Source organism: Saimiri boliviensis, chromosome 10 (genome assembly GCF_048565385.1).
Source record: "Saimiri boliviensis isolate mSaiBol1 chromosome 10, mSaiBol1.pri, whole genome shotgun sequence".
Taxonomy (NCBI): Eukaryota; Metazoa; Chordata; class Mammalia; order Primates; family Cebidae; genus Saimiri; species Saimiri boliviensis.
This window is the reverse complement of record NC_133458.1, coordinates 51,507,354-51,524,279: the sequence shown is the minus strand read 5'-3', so window position 1 is coordinate 51,524,279 and position 16,926 is coordinate 51,507,354. Positions and strand designations below refer to the sequence as shown.

Genomic DNA, 16,926 nt, shown 5'->3' with positions numbered 1-16,926 from the left:
TATTACAGTTTAACAAAAATGTGTGTTTGCTATTTGAGATATCAGGTGAACAAAGCAGGCAAGGTCACTGCTCTGGAGTAGCTTTTGTAGAGAATGAGGTAGAGGGAACAACAAAGGAGTATCAAAATAAAAAAGTGCCATGAGTATACATTCACTCATCACGTGACAGAGGAAATGGAGACACCACACAAGCCATACACGTTATTTTGGAATGATTTTTATTGGTAACAACCTTACTCATCTTTTTAGATTTATAAGTTAATCTATGTTATGTAAAATGATCTTTTTTTTTTTTTTTTTTTTTTTTTTGAGCAAGGAATCATTTAATTTCTCTATTTCAAGACCAAAGAATAAGGTTATTTTGCAGTGGGCTCTGGCTTTCCTTTTCCTAGTTGTAGAGAGACGGGGCCTCACTCTGTTCACAAGCTGGAGTGCAGTGGTATGATCATAGCTCATCATAGCCTCCAACTCCTGGACTCAACCGATCTTCCTGCCTCAGTGTCTGGAGTAACCTGAATTACAGGTGCATGCCACCATGCCCTGTTAATTTTTTTAAAACATTGTTTTTTTGTGTGGAGACAGGGTCTTGCTTTGTGATGGGGATATTAAGCAGCCTGCTTACAGGAAATTACAATCCTCTATTTACCTTTACAAAACCATAAACTAAGATTCATGTCATAAAAACAATGTATAGATAGATTTTATGGAAAGTCTAAATGTATCAAGTTTTATATATTATATAGCACAGGTATTGGGGGCTGTGGGAAGTCTGCTGGGGTTTATTAGGACTCCTAATTTTTCTAATTCTCTCTGGAGTCAGCTGTAACTACCTCAAATAATAAAACTTATTTTTCAGTTACAGCTATAAAATGGGTGGCAAATTTTGTCTTTAAATAGGTACCATATACATGGCTATATCAAAGAATGTACTATATGTCATGGTGACTACAAAAGCTGAACGACATCTGACTCCTTTTTTTTTTTTTTTTTTTTTTTTTGGTGAGACGGAGTTTTTGCTCTTGTTACCCAGGCTGGAGTGCAATGGCGCGATCTCGGCTCACCGCAACCTCCGCCTCCTGGGTTCAGGCAATTCTCCTGCCTCAGCCTCCTGAGTAGCTGGGATTACAGGCACGTGCCACCATGCCCGGCTAATTTTTTGTATTTTTAGTAGAGACGGGGTTTCACCATGTTGACCAGGATGGTCTTGATCTCTCGACCTTGTGATCCACCCGCCTCGGCCTCCCAAAGTGCTGGAATTACAGGCTTGAGCCACCGCGCCCGGCGACATCTGACTCTTAAGAAATTTAAAATAAATGTAGAAAATCAGACATGTTTATATTACCAAATATTAGTGTATTTTAAGATAAAGCTAGGTTTAAAGCTGTTAGGAAATGTTTGCTGCTTTCAGCTTTATTCTTACCCAGATGTTTAATGTAGGAAGAGTTTTGCTTTATGTAGTGGTAGTAGTTAATCGGAAAGAAGAGTAAATTAGGAGGCAGGAAACCTGCATAATTACTATGGCTTTGCTTTTGAATGAGTCACTTAATACACATGGCTTTGGTTTCTTCAGCAGTATTGGACCACATTGTTTTAAGATCCAGATCGACTCCATACAGTTTTATCCGTGACCCTTACTCCTACCATCTGAAACAAGGGAATACTGGACTGTCAGGCTCTTTTGGCATAAATTCATATTTACCTTAGAACACCCAGGATAAGAAAATATCTTCCTTGGGTGCCCACCTTGTGGGTAATTTTTTTCTTTTACACATAACAGTGATTCTTGCTAAGACAAGTTTGTTTCCTCTAGAAAAATATACTTTCCCTAAATTTTTTACTTTAAATTTTTTGAAAACAAGTAACCATAGTTATTAATCCCTCCAACCAGGTTCATCAGGTAAAACAGTTTGGGAAAATGATCTTTTTAGTTACTCCAAGCTTTTTTTTTTCTAAATTCAGAATTTTAGAGAAACCCTGATAAAAAGAGCTTTACAGAAAACCACGACAAAAAGGGGAAGGTAACTTAAAAGTTCAAAAATACGGAATTTTCTAAGGAAACAACTCCGCTTTAAAATTTTAACTTCTGGTGAGCAAGAACCATCTTTTGCTTGTGCTATTTTAGTGTCTGCCTGCCCCATACTAGGAGAGGTGAGACGCGGATGTGTAATCCATGAACAAAGAATCTTACCTCTTTGGACCTTGTTTCCTCAGTGTCATATTTGCAATATGGTAACTTGCTGTAACAAATTCGGAACTTAAAAATATATTAGAGTACTTTTGTTGACATACTATTTTGGTCCCTTGCTAAGTGTAACAACAACAACAACAAAAATACAGGAATGAGTAAACAGTTTCCGAAGTGTAGGTATCTTCAGGGTTGAATCTCTCCTAGTAATTACTGGAACTAAAGCTCCAATGTTGAGACGACTATGGCATCCAGACCTTGAGTTTCTGATCTTTCTTTCTTCCCCATATCGATGGTAATAAAGGAGGAAGGACAAATGGATTTGAGCCTCAGGACCTGGTTATTTTCATTTGGAGAACTGGATGGTTGATGGTTCTGATTTAGAGCCGAAGCTTTTGCCAGGCCCACTGGTCAAGGCTCTGGGTTTGCTCTTAATGCTCTCTTTCAGAGAACTGATGCTCAAAGGAACATTTGGCTGTTCCTCAGTCTTGAATTCCTATCTTGAATTGTCAGTGTAAGACAGGAAGAGCAGAGGGTAGAGAAATGCCTTAGAAGAATTACAATGGAGGGCAAGAGGGCTAAAGTAGAAATAATAATTAACACATACAGAATGCCTGCCATTTTCCAAGTACTGTTTAAATACCTCACATTATCTGTTTAAAGTGAGTAACAATTCAGAGAAGTGCAAGTTTTATTACCCACATCTTAATGTCTCAGAAAGGGTAACTTACCTAGAGTCACAAGAGATACTTACCAAATGAGTCATAATTTTTAAAGGCAAGACTTTACCTAACAGCACCCTGCTGCAGTATGTCAGTATAGTCACTCAAGTGCTTATGAATTTTTCCTTGGAAATTTGGGATCTTTTTTAAAAGACTGGTTTCTGTATTATTAAAAGATTTTCAGTTTGCTAAAACAAGGTTATTTTTGAGGCTTTTTTGTCTTGTTTTACCCTTATCATTAACAATCATTCAGGTGTTTCCTTCATGAAATATTTACAGTAACAGGGCTTACCAAGATGATGGGAATTCTGAAAGGTCTTGAATGAACAGAAGTTTTTTCTCCAATTATTTTTAAAATTTGTGATAAACAATCTGGACTTAATTTTACTTTTGAGCAATGATATTTATGATATCACTTTAAATTTCATAGACAAGAGAAGAAAGGAAAATGGAAGCAATTTTGCAAGCTTTTGCCAGACTTGAAAAGAGAGAGAAAAGAAGAGAACAAGCTTTGGAAAGGATCAGCACAGCCAAAACTGAAGTTAAAACTGAATGTAAAGATGCACAGATAGTCAGTGATGCTGAAGTTATTCAGGTATTATTATTTAGGTCTAGTTTTATTTTCTTAAACACTTTCAACTAAAATTTCCTTATCTTACACTTACAAGGAATTTAAAATAATGTCTATAAACTTTTTAATATCATTTTTCAAATCCTATAGGAGTTTCTGCTTGAGATAAGACTATATATTGTCTCTGTTCTTTAAATGTATCAGAATTCATAAATTCTGGAAAGTTGGCTTCTGAAGTAGATTAATGCTGTTACATTTAAATTTTGTATGTACACAGTATAAAAAGTTCCATTCTGTTGTATTTTATATTAGGAACAAGCAAAAGAAGAAAATGCTAGCAAGCCAACCCCTGCCAAAGTAAATAGAACTAAACAGAGAAAAAGTTTTTCTCGGAGTAGGACTCACATTGGACAGCAGCGTCGGAGACACAGAACTGTCAGCATGTGTTCGGATATCCAGCCATCTTCTCCTGATATAGAAGTTACTTCACAACAAAATGATATTGAAAATACTGTACTTACAATAGAAACAGAAACTGAAACTGCAGTAGCAGAAATAATTACTGAAACTGAAGTTCCAGCACTTAATAAATGTCCTACAAAGTACCCCAAAACAAAGAAGGTATGATTTTAATGAATGTAAGAACTGTTTTCTAACTTTCTTATATTAATAAAATTGTTTTAAAAATTGGATATTTAAGATCTCATAATGAACAGAGTAACAGGCAGTTTTTATACTTGCAGATTTTTATACTAGGAATGAGAATTCCAGAACTGTAAAATCAGTTAATATAAATGTTTGCATTATTTAGTTATATTCAGTTTATCAGGACTTTTAGTATTACGATACATGATATCTTTAAATAAGTTTGTCTGCTTTATGTACAAAATACATACTTCCCCTGAAACTGGTTTCAGATGTGTTATCCTTTATTGTTTATATTTTTATGAATTTCATTGTATAGGTACATGATAAAAATCAGATGTGAAGAAACTGTTGATTCCCACAGAATATATTAAGACTATGAAAATTTATAAGAAAGAGTAGTTTTAGGTGTAATTATTAATAAAAATCTTTGAAACACTGTCAGACTTAATGAAGCAATTATGGGAAACAATTCAGTTAATTAAACCAACCTGAGCTTTTCAGATAAGAAATAACATCCTAATGAGGCTGCTCTTTCTTACTCTGACTAGAGTATAGCAGATTGGGGCAGAGATACTAAAGTATGGTAATCCTTAAGCTGTTTAAGGGTAGATCATAAATGTATACTTCTCACACACTTTACTTTGAAATTTCATTTATTCTGTCTTTGTTGTTACCTAATTCAGTACAGTTTGTAGGCATGCTGCTAAACCATGACATGTACATTTAGTAAAATTCTAGTATGAACCCAGGATTATATTTTATTGGCACAAGTTAAATAATGTACTTGCCAAAGTCACAGGTTAGAGATAATCTAAACACAGTTGTTTATAATTCAAAGTCTGTGCTCTCCTTACTCCATCACGGTAGCTTAAGCAACCCAGTATTTGCCTGTTAATGATGGACAAAAAATTGCAACTTTGTAAACTGAAAAGAAAAAAACCTCAGGCTTAAAAGAAGTAAAACTATTTGTAAAATTACAAATATGACATAATCCGTACCGTTTATTAAACTTTTAACAAAGTTGTGGTACTATAAATTTACTGTGGTACTACAAATTTATTTAAATCCCTGGTATGATATATAAGCTTCTACATCCTATTTGTCTTAAAAAGCCTCTTTTGTCTGCAGATTTTGTTCTTTTAAACAACATACTGTTTGATAGAATACCAAACCATGATTACCCCTAAAGGCCTCATTCAGTTTAAAGATAACATGTCAGTTTTTCTGTGCCAGATCCTGTTCTAAGAGCTTTATATATGTTATTGAACTCTTTTAATCTTTATAAAAATCCTATTTATAGAACTAGGTTCTATCACAGCCCTTCTTTTACAGGTAACGATTGAAATATAAAAAAGTTACTTAACTTGCTCATGGTCACAACGTAAATGGCAAACCCAGGATTCACACTCCTGGCATTCTGTGCAGACTTCATGTGCTTCACTGCTACCTTCTACTGCTGTCCTAGGAATAGAGTTCTATACACACAGAGGGACAGAAAAGATGCCAAAATGTTTATAGTAGTTATCTTTGGAAGAAAGGATGGGTAGATTTTTAAAATGTATGTTTCTGTATGTGTGTGTCTGAGTATTCATATGTACATTTATATATACTAAGTTCTGGGGGTTTTTTGTTTGTTTTTTTGAGACAGAGTCTTGCTTTGTCACCCAGGCTGGAGTGCAGTGGTGTGATCTCTGCTCACTGCAACTTCCACCTCCTGGATTTAAGCGATTCTCCTGCCTCAGCCTCCTGAGTAGCTGAACTACAGGCGCGTACCACCATACCTGGCTAATTTTTTTTGTATTTTCTTTTTTTTTTTTTTTTTTTTTTTTTTGAGATGGAGTTTCGCTCTTGTTACCCAGGCTGGAGTACAATGGCGCGATCTCGGCTCACTGCAACCTCCGCCTCCTGGGTTCAGGCAGTTCTCCTGCCTCAGCCTCCTGAGTAGCTGGGTTTACAGGCATGCACCACCATGCCCAGCGAATTTTTTGTATTTTTAGTAGAGACGGAGTTTCACCATGTTGACCAGAATGGTCTCGATCTGTCGACCTCGTGATCCACCCGCCTCGGCCTCCCAAAGTGCTGGGATTACAAGCTTGAGCCACCGTGCCCAGCCTAATTTTTTTGTATTTTTAGTAGAGATGGGGTTTCACCATGTTGGCCAGAATGGTCTCCATCTCCTGACCTCATGATCCATCCCCCTCGGCCTCCCAAAGTGCTGGGATTACAGCCATGAGCCACCTTGCCTAGCCACATTTTCTATAAGTTACATTTATACTTAGAAATTAAAATATCAATTGCTAACTAGATAATACAAATGCCCTTACAGCAAAGAAAAAATGTTAATAGTTTTTTTTTGTTTTTTTTTTTTAAGTAGTAATTTGTACTTCAGGGTCAGGGATATTCATATACCCAAGAGAGACTGTATTATGTCTGTTGTAGATCAGAGAATCAACAGAATTAAGGACTATGAAAATTTTCAAAGCACAAGAACCTTAAGAGATATTCCAAACCCCTTAAATCAATGCTGACTTTTAAACATACATGTATTTTGAGTCAGGTATGGTGGCTCACATCTGCAATCCCAACATTTGGGAGGTTAAGGTGGGAGGATCACTTGAACCCAGGAGTTCAAAACCAGCCTGGGCCACATAACGAGACGCTGTCTCCACAGAAAATTAAAAACAGAAAAATTACCCAGGCATGGTGGTGCATACCTGCAGTCCCAGCTACTTGCGATGCTAAGGTGGTAGGATGGCTTCAGCCCAGGAATTTGAGGCTACAGTGAGACCTGATCACACCACTGCACTCCAGCCTGAGCAACTCACCTGGTCTCAAAAAAAAAAAGTATTGTACCCTGTCCTCATTTCCAGGAGACTCTGATGGGCAGCTAGTGTAGGAAAACACTGTCTAAAATCAGATTTTTATAACAGATGGAACATTTTATTCCTATAATAGAAAGAGTAGTAAACCCAAATTTATTGTGTTTAATAAAATGGTACTGATATGTCTCTAGCTGTCACTGTATTAAAAGCTTGGCTGGGCAGGGTGGCTCACACCTGTAAACCCAGCACTTTGCAAGGCTGAGGCGGGAAGAATGCTTGAGCCCAGGAGTTGAGATCAGCATGGGCAATATAGCCGATCTTGTCTCTAAAAAATATTTTAAAAAATTAGCCAGGCGTGGTGGTGAGCGCCTTGTTCCAGCTACTCGGGAGGCTTAAGTGGAAGGATCACTTGAGTCCAGGAGGTGGAGGCTTCAGTGAGTCAAGATTGCACCACTGCACTCCAGCCTGGTAACAGAGACCTTGTCTCAAAAGAAAAAAAAAAAGGAATATAAATTTCATGTAATATAAATACTTAAAAAGCTACCATATGTTCTGTTCTACAAAATATTGGGTAAACAGTATCAGAATAACAGTAGATAACCAAGGAAATGTAAAATGACATACTGGTTTTTTGAATATCATATATGACTTAAATTACACAATTATCATTTTAGATAATATACCAATTTCAAATCTGATATTAGAATATTCAGTAGGAGAATTTGGAATTACATTTATAATGATCCAGATTTTTTTCTTTCTCTAGCACTTGGTCAATGAATGGTTAAGTGAGAAGAATGAGAAGACAGGAAAACCTTCAGATGGCCTTTCAGAAAGGCCTCTACGCATAACTACAGATCCCGAAGTGTTAGCTACACAGCTCAATTCTTTACCAGGTCTCACCTATAGTCCCCATGTATACTCTACTCCTAAGCATTATATTAGATTTACTTCACCATTCCTTTCAGAAAAAAGGAGAAGAAAAGAACCTACTGAAAACATTTCTGGTTCATGCAAAAAGGTAAACTTTTTTCTTTGGAAGTAAAAATGTAGAATGAGCCAAATGCCAACTCATTCCTTACTACCTTCCATGGTAGTGAAATGTTTTTGGAATTGGCTCTGTATTTACAGACTATATAAACAGCTCTACAAACTGATTCCTATTCATGTATTATCTTTTATTCAGCGATGGTTGAAACAAGCTCTGGAAGAAGAAAATTCAGCAATTTTATATAGATTTAATTCACCCTGTCAAGAAAGATCCCGAAGTCCTGCAGTCAATGGTGAAAATAAAAGTCCACTACTGTTAAATGACAGCTGTTCCCTTCCAGGTAGATTTTTTCTTCAGTATTGTTTTAGACTGAGGAATGTGGCAGGGCATATTTTATATATGGCTTTATGACCGGCATATTCTAGTTAATGGTATGCACTTTAGAAGAGAAGCCCATTGTTGTATAGATTTTCTCTTTTCTCTCCTCTAAATTTTTTGATGACGATGCCAGTTTACAATACCATGTATGTTGGGGCTGATGAATTTTTAAAGGCTTTTGGATCAGCTGCTTTTCAGACAGACAAGGACTCTTACAAATCAGTTAAAGTAACATCAGTACTCATAAGGTACTTTGGTAACTCCTAGGCCTGTAATCCCTCCAGGCAAGATAATCCTTGCTAATTGGGGAGGGGGCGGGGACTGCTTCATGTTAGTACCATTTTTTCGAAACCTTGAAATTTAGTTTTGGGGTGAAAGTCATAATTGCTGTTGTTTATATTTTACCTTTCCCAGAATGTGACATATACAGATTTTAACAAATAGCAGCAGTGTAATTTCTTACAGATTATTATTTCACCAACAGATTTAACTACACCACTAAAAAAACGAAGATTTTATCAGTTGCTAGATTCGGTTTACTCAGAAACCTCCACACCTACACCTTCCCCGTATGCTACACCAACTCACACCGATATTACTCCTATGGACCCATCTTTTGCCACGCCTCCACGGATAAAATCAGATGATGAAACTTGTAGAAATGGTTATAAACCCATATATTCACCAGTTACCCCAGTAACTCCTGGTACACCAGGAAATACCATGCACTTTGAGGTGAGAAATTTTAATGGAGAAAGAAAAATTCAACACCTGGGGGGATGGGATTTCTTTAAGAGCTCTTTCTCCTCTTTTAACTAGTGTGCTGAGAATACAAAAAGTTTGCAAGAAACTAAAAACCAGGAAAATTTATTTATATGAATTTAGATGTTTTTATGATTACTAAAATGACCATAACTTTCATCTTATTGATATACATGGTAGACTAAATGATGGTGTGTTATCTAATGTGAAAGCAAGTATCTTATTTGGGGAATGCAAATAAACAGGAAAGAATATGTAAAACCAAAGTCTGTGTACTGGTTTTTCATTCTGTTTTCATTTCTATAGCTATTATGGATATACTATTTATTTTTAAATTTTCAATTCTAATTCTTTCTTTTATACAGAATATTTCTTCCCCAGAAAGTTCTCCAGAAATAAAGAGACGCACTTATAGTCAAGAGGTAAGAAGTTAACTTAAAAAGGGTGAATTGATATTTTCCTATTATATTGGTTTACTTAAATTACTGGTAAATTTTGAAATAAATATTCCCAAGATGTGATGTGTGTGTGTGTGTGTGTGTGTGTGTGTGTGTGTGTGTGTGTGTACATATATAATTATTTTTAATTCTGTAAACAGGGATATGACAGATCTTCAACGATGTTAACATTGGGGCCTTTTAGAAATTCCAATTTAACTGAACTGGGTCTGCAAGAAATAAAGACTATTGGTTATACGAGCCCTAGGAGTAGGCCTGAAGTCAGCAGGCAGTGCCCTGGAGAAAAGGAACCTGTGTCAGATCTTCAGCTGGGACTTGATGCAGTTGAGCCAACTGCCTTACAAAAAACCATGGAAATGCCTGCACATGACAGGGCTGAGCCCAACAGCCAACTGGACTCGACTCACTCTGGACGGGGCACCATATATTCTTCCTGGGTAAAGAGCCCTGACAGAACAGGAGTTAACTTCTCAGTGAACTCCAACTTGAGGGACCTGACGCCCTCACATCAGTTGGAGGTTGGAGGAGGCTTCCGAATAAGTGAGTCAAAGTGCCTGATGCAGGATGATACTAGAGGCATGTTTATGGAAACAACTGTGTTTTGTACTTCCGAAGATGGGCTTGTATCTGGTTTCGGACGGACTGTTAATGACAATTTGATCGACGGGAGTTGCACACCCCAGAATCCACCACAAAAGAAAAAGGTTACAAATTTAACAATTTATAGTCCTTTTAATAGTTTGTTTTCATAATACTACTGAGGGCAATTGGTAGTTAGATATGTTATGTAAGGCATTCTTAATTTAGTTATTCAAGTTACATTTTTGTATTTTTAAACTTTTGTAAATGCTGGATTAATTAGAAAACATTTACAGAAAAGTAAAAAATTCTAGTGATATGGGAAATCCTTGTAAGCAGCATGGTTTCAGAGAGAGAAATCTCAAGATGATGTATTTTACCTAATGAGTAGTTTTTAAAACTACGCAGTCCCCAACCCCCCGCAAAAAAGGCAGACTTGAATAATATTTGCATTATTAACTTTATTGTACATAGAGCAAGCACCCTGTATAGAGGAAATGCTTTTTTCCTCATCCATAATGTCTGCAGTATTTAGGTCATGAATGTAAGAGTGTTTTTATTTTACTTATAGATATGTATTAACTATGGTTAGTTCCCTGATTTCCCACCATTATTTGGTTGGCAGACATACTGAGATAATTAGAATGCCTTATTTCAAAAGAATGAGAGAAACTATAGCACTTATTTTGTTAGTAGGCTTATTGCTTTGCAAGTCCAAGAATTTTCGTGATGTGTGCTTTTAATTTTCATAACAGAGTCCAGTTGGCAACTATGTGGGAAGCAATGTAGTATAGTGGAAAGAGCACGGGCTTTCAAGTAAGACCTAGGTTCGAATCCCGGCTCCAACACTCACCAGCTGTGTGACCTTGAGTGAGTGAGTTACTCAATTTCCTCATCTGTAAAATGGGGATGATAATATACCTATTTCATAGGGTTGTTGTGAGGATAAATGAGATAACATATGTAAATCATCTAAGTACAATGCCTGGAATATAGTAGGCATTTGATAATTGTAGGCATTTGATAATTGTTAATTATTTGTTCAGAATCAATTAAAATAATTTTCCTTATGTAAATATAGTAATTCTCTTTAGAAAAAAGAATGCATTAGTTCTGACATTAAAAACAAGAATAAAAGATTGCTTTTTCTTCTCTTTCTTGCTTAAGGTTTCTCTGTTAGAATACCGTAAGAGACAACGTGAAGCTAGGAAAAGTGGCTCTAAGACAGAGAACTTTCCACTCGTTAGTGTATCACCCCACGCAAGTGGAAGCTTGAGCAACAATGGTGATAGCTGTGCCAGCAGTAATGAGAATGCGGAGCAAGTAGAACACACTGCTAGCCTACCTTTACTAACACCAGCCACAGTTTATAATGCTTCTTCTGAAGAAACTAGCAATAACTGCCCTGTTAAGGATGCTACTGCCAGTGAGAAGAATGAACCAGAAGTTCAATGGTAAGTCCATTCTGAAGTATGCTGCCCTGGAAAAAGCAAGCTTTTGTTGAAGTATTCTTCCCATTTTTTTGTTCTCCCAAGGCTAAGCAGGTAGTGCTTTGTGGTCACAATTTTAAAAGATGCTCTCTGTGAATGGGATTTTAAGCCAGCTGTGTATTGCCTACGTTGTTAAAGGTCTATTGCATTTATTCCTTGGTAATGCATTCATACTTTACACACAAATATCCTCTCCAAAGAATTTTATCACAGTTAACAATCCTGCTGACTTCCTTAACCCCTACCAGTTAACCTTGAACAACCAGGTTTAGTACTTCTTTAGAAGGAGGAGGAGCAGCTGCATACGGGATGGATCTTGGTGAAGGGCAGGTAGCCACACACTTTGCTCCTTAGTCCCCCTTCCACCTGAAAGCTTGCAATCCTGACAGCAGTTTGTTAGGGGCATGTTCTGGTACCTTTGGTAACCAGAAGTGACATTCTGAATGTTAATACATTATCTTCAACTCCTTGCCAATAACTTGCTGGAGACAAAGGAACTGAGTCCTTCAAATAAGGATAACAATCTCAGTTCTGGCACCGCCAGCAAAGTAAGAGAAGATTAACTATTTCCAAAGGTTAACACCAAAGTTATTTTCCCAGTAGAGCAAAAGCCTCGGTCTGAACAGTACATGTTGACTATGAAGCAACGAAGAATGCAGCTAGCAGTAGCTTCTTTCAATAGAGGATAATGTGATTATTCTTTTAAAGGACTGCCTCAACATCAGTGGAACAAGTCAGAGAAAGGAGTTACCAGAGGGCCTTACTTCTCAGTGATCACCGAAAAGATAAAGACAGTGGTAAGTGAGCTTGTTCCTTCACCAGAAAGTGGAGTCAGTTAATCCCTCTTCCTCCTCGTTCTTTGCAGCTCTAATGTTCTCTTTGGGTCTGCTCTGCTTCATCTCTAGGGGGAGAATCACCATGTGTCTCATGTTCACCGAGTCATGTTCAGTCTTCACCCTCATCTCATTCAAATCACATTCCCCAGTTGCAAGCTAAGGGCCCAGTCCCTTCTTTCAGTGAACTTATGGAAGGTCAGTAAGCAGATGACCGATAATGTTACTCTTTTAAACATTTGAAAATCAGACAAGAGAGAACCTTTATAAAAAGTCGGTTTGAATAGAATGTATGTTGCTTTGTGGTGTTAAAACCATGTTTTATCATGTAATTTTACACTTACTATAGGTTTCTTCTGCTTTATAGACCCTGATCCTGAAAATCCAGAACCACCTGCAACTATAAATGAATGTCCATCCCCAGATACTTCTCAAAATACTTGTAAAAGTCCTTCAAAAATGAGCAAGGTAATGATAACATTGACCTTTTGATGGGTTCCACAGGACCTCAGGTTGAGTGCAGAAAAGCTGCTGGTTACAACATACAGTGTTTTTCTGCTGTAGCGAGTATCAGTGTGTGACTTCTGCACAGTTTCCTGTCAGACGTACTCAATTGTGTTTACTACTTTCTTTGTTCTGTCTTCCTGAACTGTGATGGATTAACTCTGACCAAACACATTTTCTAAGCACACTTGAACAGCTTATGTTTTCTTCTCATGTTCCACCTCTATTCTAGTGGTGTCTAGGAAATTCATAGCCTTGTCGTGAAATTCTTGACCAGCCAATTATGTAAAAACAAAAGGTCATTTTATCATTTAAAAGGAATGACGTCTCCATCCTGGATCATGAAGATGTAATAATCTAGTATGGCATGTATATCACTGGAAACTAAAGAAAAGGAATCTGAGATTTATCTTTTTATGATGATAGACATTTAGGCAGTCTTATCCTTGGTTTATTTATATCTGAACAGTATATAAGGAAAATGAAAAGGTATTAAAAATCAAAACGGGTTGAGGGAGCAAGTTTATTTACCCACATCAATTTATCCTTAGGTTGGGTATAGAAATTTCAATTATAAAATTGAAAATTGCCATTGGAGTTCTTTCAGAGTAAGGCTCAAAAACAGGTTTCATTGCTTAAGGGAAAAAAAGGCAGAGTAAATTATGTCCTCAACTTATCTTCAATAAAAATTAACCCGGAGAATTCACTTTAAGCATACTCTCAGAACTTGTTGGAACAATGGAAAAATATTGGCCTTTTAACTTCCTAAGCCTCCATAATTGACCTATCTGGCATGTTATTTCCTACCCCACATTAAAATTAATATTTAGATCGTATTAAATACCAATAAGACTAAACCTTAAAGTACACAAAATGTTCCTTATATGTATATAATTTGTTTTCTCTTCATAGCCTGGTTCACCTGGATCTGTAATTCCTGCTCAAGCACACGGAAAAATACTCACAAAACCGGATCCCCAATGGGACACCACAGTTACTGCATCAGAAGCTGAAAATGGCGTTCACCTAAAAACAGAGCTCCAACAAAAACAGCTATCCAATAACAGCCAAGCACTTTCAAAGAATCATCCTCCTCAGACACACGTTCGTAATTCATCTGAGCAACTTTCACAGAAACTGCCTTCTGCACCAACGAAGTTGCACTGTCCTCTATCACCTCACCTAGAAAATCCTCCAAAGTCATCTACGCCTCACACACCTGTACAGCATGGTTATCTTTCACCAAAGCCTCCTTCACAGCAGTTAGGATCTCCCTACAGGCCTCATCATTCACAGTCACCTCAAGTTGGAACACCTCAGCGAGAGCCTCAGAGAAACTTTTATCCAGCAGCACAGAACCTTCCAGCCAATACTCAGCAGGCAACTTCTGGAGCATTATTTACACAGACACCCTCAGGACAATCTTCAGCAACATACAGTCAGTTTAACCAACAAAGTCTGAATAGCACGGCACCGCCCCCTCCACCCCCTCCACCCCCTTCTTCTTCATCTTACTATCAAAACCAGCAGCCCTCTGCTAACTTTCAGAATTATAATCAGCTCAAAGGTAGTCTTTCTCAACAAACTGTGTTTACATCAGGACCAAATCAAGCACTTCCTGGCACCACAAGCCAACAAACAGTTCCAGGACACCTTACTCCAGGGCACTTTTTGCCCTCTCAGAACCCCACCATTCACCATCAAACTGCTGCTGCTGCCGTAGTCCCCCCACCACCACCGCCGCCGCCTGCTCCAGGACCACACCTTGTACAACAGCCGAATTCCCATCAGCAACACTCTGTAGCACATGTAGTAGGGCCTGTTCATGCGGTCACCCCTGGCTCGCATATTCATTCTCAAACTGCTGGACACCACTTACCCCCACCCCCACCCCCTCCCGCCCCTCATCACCATCCACCGCCCCATCCTTCCACAGGACTCCAAGGTCTACAAGCACAACACCAGCATGTTGTAAATTCAGCACCCCCACCTCCCCCTCCGCCGCCACCTTCCAGTGTTTTGGCTTCTGGGCATCATACCACATCAGCTCAAGCCTTACACCACCCACCTCATCAAGGACCTCCACTTTTTCCTTCAAGTGCTCATCCAGCTGTACCTCCGTATCCCTCACAAGCTACACATCATAACACGTTGGGACCGGGACCCCAGCACCAGCCTTCTGGAACAGGGCCACATTGTCCATTACCTGTTGCAGGTCCTCATCTCCAGCCCCAAGGACCAAACAGTATTCCAACACCTTCTGCTTCAGGGTTCTGTCCTCATCCTGGCTCTGTGGCCCTGCCACACGGGGTTCAAGGACCTCAGCAGGCATCTCCGGTGCCTGGACAGATTCCAATTCACAGAGCACAGGTGCCACCAACATTTCAAAACAATTACCATGGATCAGGGTGGCATTAAAATGGACTCCAAAAACATTTTTTTAAATGTTCTGTAAGATAGACTGTATATTTCATATGTACCTGTTAAGGTACTTTTTAAAGCTTGTACATGAACCTTTGTATAAAAATACACCAGTGCTCTTTCATTGTATTTTTCTCATTTTTGCTTTTTAAAATTCCTTTAAAAATGTGCTGTTAAGCCAGTATTAGGTATCTTTATTTTGTAAATGAACATTCCAGCTGTTTTTTCTGGCAGTAGATTCAATGCTGTATGATCTTAAAATTTTATTGTTGCAGTTAAATTCATTTAGTGAATGTTTTCTCTATTATTTTATACATATGCATTAAGTACACAGCTAAGTAATGGCACTATGAGGATTTTCTTTTTCTTTTTTTCTTTCCTGTCAGCAGTTCTGCGAATGCACCTTAGGTATAAAAATGCAATACAGATTTTCATATTTTGGTGTGGACATGGCTCATTTTGTTTTACCAGTTATTTGCAAGCAAAATGTAATTTAATGTATAGATGATTTCTAATGTCTCCTGACAAACTGTAAATACTGCATTTCTTTTGCGTATATAATTGCTTACAGCTTTTCTCATTTGATATATAGCATTGTACATATGACAAGTCTTTTGCAAAACTGTGTGATCTTTGTGAAAGTAGTACAGTATATGACCTTTAATTTCTTTTTTGTTTTAAATATACTGTCACATTGAAGCACTGGTTGGGCATTTTAATTCATGTTAATAAATCACAATTATGTCAGTTTTACCAAATTGTCCTGTACAACTTCTAAGTTCAGGGTCTGTGTAAGTGTTTCTATAGAAGTTACAGATTTCAAATAGAGTTTGTAAGAAGCCTTCAGTTTTCTGTAGTGACTACTAACCGGAGGCAGCAAGGGGGTTGTTCCTGTGGTGGTTCCTGTTTGCCATTTGTGCAGGAGCCATAGAAACTACTTAAATGATTGTGCTGGGTAAATTAAGGATCTGGCATCATACAAAATGAATCTAAACTGCTAATGCATTACACACAGTAGTTCTTGAATACAGTGTACAACAACTGTTTGAAAATATGGGTAGTTTGCCTAAAACAGGAAAACTTGTGTTGGGTATACAAAACTGAAGAAAAAAGGCATTTTTCCTAGATCTGTCAGTGAAATGAAAATGGCCTCTTAAGTGATACCTTTTTATTGTTGCTAAAATATAAAATACTAGTTATAATCCTGGGAAAATTAAAATTTCTTTTAGCCTTTGTCTTCTACCTCTGAGGAGCATTCAGTAAGTACATCAAATAGTAGTAACACTGTGTGTCAACACATTTTTCATCATCCAGTTACCTGGCATAATCTGGTACAAGACTATAAATTTTGTGCATCGGAAAAAAGTAAACACTAAAATGACTGATCTCATTCACTCCTGTTTTACACTTCGAATTTCCATTTCCTTTTGAAAATTAGCTAATGATGGTACATTAACACAGCTCATTTAGGGCTCAATCCTAATCAGCTTCAGGTTTTAGAAGAACACAGGTCAACTCTGCCATCCTCCATTTGTCAAAACAAAATTCTATTTATGGTATTT

At 37.6% G+C, this 16,926-nt stretch overlaps 1 protein-coding gene across 9 annotated transcripts in view; it reads left to right on the top strand.

The window, feature by feature from the left end:
- KMT2E (lysine methyltransferase 2E (inactive)) overlaps positions 1 to 15,493 on the top strand; it is a 101,944-nt gene extending 86,451 nt beyond the window's left edge. For 6 of the 9 annotated variants that reach the window (XM_074379263.1, XM_074379260.1, XM_010344506.3 and 3 more), the window contains 12 exons: positions 3,338 to 3,502; positions 3,791 to 4,099; positions 7,715 to 7,969; positions 8,135 to 8,279; positions 8,802 to 9,052; positions 9,445 to 9,501; positions 9,678 to 10,241; positions 11,284 to 11,570; positions 12,315 to 12,403; positions 12,512 to 12,637; positions 12,807 to 12,907; positions 13,856 to 15,493. In XM_074379263.1, the coding sequence (XP_074235364.1) occupies positions 3,338 to 3,502; positions 3,791 to 4,099; positions 7,715 to 7,969; positions 8,135 to 8,279; positions 8,802 to 9,052; positions 9,445 to 9,501; positions 9,678 to 10,241; positions 11,284 to 11,570; positions 12,315 to 12,403; positions 12,512 to 12,637; positions 12,807 to 12,907; positions 13,856 to 15,361 (3,855 nt within the window). In that variant the 3' untranslated portion in view covers positions 15,362 to 15,493. Of the gene's footprint in view, positions 1 to 3,337; positions 3,503 to 3,790; positions 4,100 to 7,714; positions 7,970 to 8,134; positions 8,280 to 8,801; positions 9,053 to 9,444; positions 9,502 to 9,677; positions 10,242 to 11,283; positions 11,571 to 12,314; positions 12,404 to 12,511; positions 12,638 to 12,806 lie in introns of all 9 variants that reach the window. The other 3 variants (XM_074379265.1, XM_074379264.1, XM_074379267.1) reach the window with 2 other exon arrangements.
- Positions 15,494 to 16,926: the final 1,433 nt, after the last annotated feature.